This window comes from Diceros bicornis, chromosome 10 (genome assembly GCF_020826845.1).
Source record: "Diceros bicornis minor isolate mBicDic1 chromosome 10, mDicBic1.mat.cur, whole genome shotgun sequence".
Lineage (NCBI taxonomy): Eukaryota > Metazoa > Chordata > Mammalia > Perissodactyla > Rhinocerotidae > Diceros > Diceros bicornis.
This window is the reverse complement of record NC_080749.1, coordinates 56,803,378-56,807,555: the sequence shown is the minus strand read 5'-3', so window position 1 is coordinate 56,807,555 and position 4,178 is coordinate 56,803,378. Positions and strand designations below refer to the sequence as shown.

At 58.7% G+C, this 4,178-nt stretch overlaps 1 protein-coding gene across 1 annotated transcript; it reads right to left on the bottom strand.

The window, feature by feature from the left end:
* On the bottom strand, positions 1–1,986 carry HOXD4 (homeobox D4). Its single transcript, XM_058548642.1, has 2 exons — positions 1,065–1,986; positions 1–517 (listed from the first exon to the last, which is right to left on the bottom strand). The coding sequence occupies exons 1-2, from the start codon at positions 1,498–1,500 to the stop codon at positions 177–179; spliced, it is 777 nt and encodes a 258-aa protein (XP_058404625.1). The 5' UTR covers positions 1,501–1,986; the 3' UTR covers positions 1–176.
* Between the last annotated feature and the right edge of the window lie 2,192 nt (positions 1,987–4,178).

Sequence of the window (4,178 nt, the reverse complement as noted above, 5' to 3'; positions counted from 1 at the left end):
TCCAGGGAGGGGGCTGCCCTCGGGCAGGATGCTAACCTAGTCCGAGGGCGGCCTGCGAGTCCCAGGTCCACCCTACAGTACCTTAGAGCCCAGCGAGGTGACAGCAGGCCCGGCCTGCCCCCAAAGCTTCGCCTCGGCCGAGAGCGCAGGGAGGGATGGGCCCAGGGTCCCCACTTCTATAAGGTCGTCAGATCCGTGTGGTGGTCCTTGGCCAGCGGCTGCAAATGCTGGCCAGGGGCAGCTGAGGAGGAGCAGGAGGAGGAAGAGGACGAAGACGATGAGGAGGACCTGCCTTTGGTGTTGGGCAGCTTGTGGTCTTTTTTCCACTTCATCCTCCGGTTCTGGAACCAGATCTTGATCTGGCGCTCGGACAGACACAGGGTGTGAGCGATTTCAATCCGACGGCGCCGCGTCAGATACCTGTTAAAATGAAATTCTTTTTCCAGTTCTAGCACTTGCTGCCGGGTGTAGGCCGTCCGAGACCGCTTGGGCTCCCCGCCGGTGTAGTTGGGGTTCACTGCGAGACAAAACCGACAACACACTCAGGTCAGCGCCCGGCCACTAGTTAGGCCCCTCGCCACGGCGCTCACTTCCTGGCGCGCCCCGAGGCCCGCGCCCTCCCCGCGCTCCCCGGCCGCTCTCTTCCTCCTGCCCGCCCTCTCCCTGGTGCACACGCTTCCTCCCACCCACCCCCTCACCCCCACTCACTTCCCCAGGCTCGCAGGCAGACAGGGATCCCTAAATGCGCTCCCATCTCCCCGGCCCACCGCCAGCGCCGGAATTCCCAGGCATTTTGGAAAGCCGCCTCTCCTCCACCGTGTTCCCTCCGCTCTGAAAATGGAGTCCTCCCCCACCCCACCCCCATCTCCACCCCCTTTTTCGCCCACAGCCAAGCAGCCAGCCACATGGTCCCGGCCTGCTCCCTCGGCTATAAAAATTTATGGAGAGAGTAATTGCGGCGCCCATTGAAGCCCCACTCGCCCCCACCAACTCGCACCCTCTCCCGGGGCCCGGGCCACCGGGCTGGGGTGGGGACTGAGAGGTCGCTGGGCCGGGGGGCTTACCCGAATTCACGTGCACCTTCTTCATCCAGGGGTAGACCACGGCCGGCTGCTTGAGTGCCGTCCCGGGGGGCGGCTGCTTGGGGCCGCCCGGCTGGCTGCAGGCCCGGGCGCCGGGCAGGGGCGCGGGCGGGGGCGCCGGGGGCGCAGGGCACGGCTCTCCTGAGGCGCCGTAGTGGCCGCTGGGGCCGCTGGGGTCTGGCCCGTGACCCCGCGTGGGCAGCGCCGAGCCGGGCCCGGGGCCGCCGCCTCCGAAGGTCTGCTCACCGAAGTCGGGCCGTGGGTAGAGCCCCGGGGGCTGGAAGTCGGCACCCTGCGCGCCGCCGCCGTAGTAGTCGGCGCCCTGCTCGCCTAGGTAGCCGCCCTGCAAATATTCCTCGCACGGAGGGAACTTGGGGTCCACATATTTGGAGTTCACCATATACGAACTCATGGCCATTAATTTCAGAAGGTAGAAAATACTAATTTTTCTCGTGTTGTCTTTTTTTCTCCTTCCATAGGGCCCTCCTACTTGCTGTCAACTGAATAAAGTTGGTGACCATGTGACCAGTCCAGCCAATAGCAAGGGAGCGAGTTTATCACCGGGTTGGTGAGCATCTCATAATTTTCACAAATTTAACTAAATAACATACGTGTAATCAAGTGACTCGCCGTGGCACATTTGAGGGCCCCCACCAGACGTTAATGTTAGTTCTACTCCCCAGCACCCTCGTTCCCGCAGGTAATCCCAGCTTTCGTCCGCCACTGACTTTGCTAACCTCGAGTGCCCTCTCCACTCACCCCGGCCTGAAAGCAGCCCCCCAAAGTGGGCACAGTTCCAAGGGAACTCAATCCCGGTATCTGTCCAGGTGTAGGGCACCAAAAGGCGGGTGGGGGAGGTGGTCTCTGAGTTGCGGAGAGTACCCCAGGCGGGCAGGGCTCCCACCCGCCCAGCCCGCGGGAACGGGGACTCTGCCATACAAAGGCCGAGTCCCGGCTTTGTCTTCGTCAGGGTCACCCAAAAGTTACCACGATCTGGCTGGCCTGAATCAAATTAGGCAATGAGTAACCGCCAAGCTTTCTGCGAGTGCCCAGGCCGGGGTGTTTCTAGCCAAAGCTGGGCTTTGCCGCTATGGCAAGAGGCCCCTGCTGCCCCTGCCCGTGCCACTGAGGGGTGGGCGATGAAGAAGGTGAGGGCACCCCCACCTCACCCAAATGGGCTCCAAAGGACCCTGCACTCCTCCTTCTCAGCTCCTCTTCCTCCCACAGGACAGTCAACAGCCAGTGAGCCCCCTCATTGGGCATCCCCCAACCTCATGCTCGAGGGCAGAGCTAGGGTGCTACCTGGCCTCCCACCTCACTCCGCAGTCCCCCAAAACCTAGCCCTTTGGCCCTGAATTCATACAACCAATTAGGGGTTTACACAGGAGCCTCTGTTTAAAGGTGAGGGTCTTCTTGAGGACAAGGATGCTTTCTGCCACCAGGTTCAGTCGATCCTCCTGGAGTCCAAGGTAATAAAACAGAAAGAGAGGACTGACCCGCGCCGGCTGCCTCTGGCCTCCACTTCCGACTCCGGCTATTTTGGAGAAACGTGAAGTTTTTGCATCGACCATATATTCCCCTAGAATCGAATCTGTGACTATGTGGATACCACACAAATTCGGTTCTACAGGGTATATATAGACAACGTTACTACCTCCAGGTTCCTCCCAGAGCAGGTACCCAGACTGCTGCCAGCCCGGGCCTCTTCCTCCGAGCGGCCACCGCCGGGACTCAGCCACGCGCACTTTCAGACATGGTTCAGGTGGCCTGAAGGGCTTGGTGACAATTTGCAGCAACGAGTTCCCCATCCTTGTACCAGGGCTGGGGTTACCGAGCAGCCAAGGAGCCAGGACAGTCTTCTTAAGAAAGAAAGAAAAGAAGAAAAAATAATCCATCCCAGAAATGGCGGCTTTATTACCCCCCTCTCCGGATCCAAATAACTCCCCCCCCCTTATCAAATGGTATTTTCCAGAAAGGAGCAAATGCCCACAGTGGCAAAAGAAAAAGAGGCAAGAGGGGAATATCTTCCCCCCATTCTTTTCCCACTGCCGGGGCAAGCCAGGTTGGCTGACAAAGCTAGTTCTCCCAGAAGTCGCGCATTTACCTTCCTGGGCCCTGAGCCCGGCTGGCCTCTCCGTCCCGTCCCGCCGCTGCTGCAGACCCGGAGGCAGGCGCTGCTTGCAGGCATCGAGCCACCCTGGGCTGGGGCCAGCGCGCTAATGGTGAAGGGCAGGGCGAGGGGTCATTCGAAATCATTTACAAACATATCACAAAGTTTCATTATTTTTGCTTTGCCGACAGCAGCACACAAGAGTACAAAAGTTCATGAATTGCGCCCGCCCCAGCGCCTCTGCGCGGTCTGGGGCTCACCTCTTGGTTTAGAGCACCAAGAGCACAGACGCACTCAGGGCCCTGATGGAGTTCGGGGGCAGAGGGATGCCCGAGCTCGAGTGGGCTTTTGGATCCCTGACCGTGCCAAAGGTGTTTAAAAAATTTTTTTTGATTGTTTTGATTTTTCCCTCATGATTCAAAAATTAGTTTCAAGCCTCAGCTTGGGCCTGGTAGGGTGGAACAGGAGAAATCCCCTCGGCCCCCCAGCCTGGCAAAATTGGCTGCCTGCTTCTACTCTGTACTTTGCACACTCCCCCCACCCCCCATCCTTTGGTTCCAGCACTTTGGCTGTTTTGTAGGGATTTCTTGGGTGTCAGTTCTAACAAGAGCTCCCAAGGCTTCCCCATGCCCAATTCTCTTGTCCCAAGGGAGTTCCCCCCAAATTCCCCTAATGCCAAGTTCTCCCACGCACCCGCCTTCCTGGGGACCCTGGGCCTAGACTGTATCCAGACAAATTGGGGGAGCCTGCTGGGCCGGGTGGGGACCCCGGTAAGGGTACACATTTTCATATTTGTTAGACACTGTGACCTGCATTTCACCTTATTGCTCGACTTGTTCAGGCAGGTCAAAGCCAACGAGTTATTGATGAACAAAAGCGTTAAATATTCACCTCCCGCTCAACTGCCCATACAAATGCTTTTGATCTCTCGGGTTTTTTGTGCTGTGTTCAGCTACAGGGTGCCGAATGTGGGTTTGCAAGCGAGG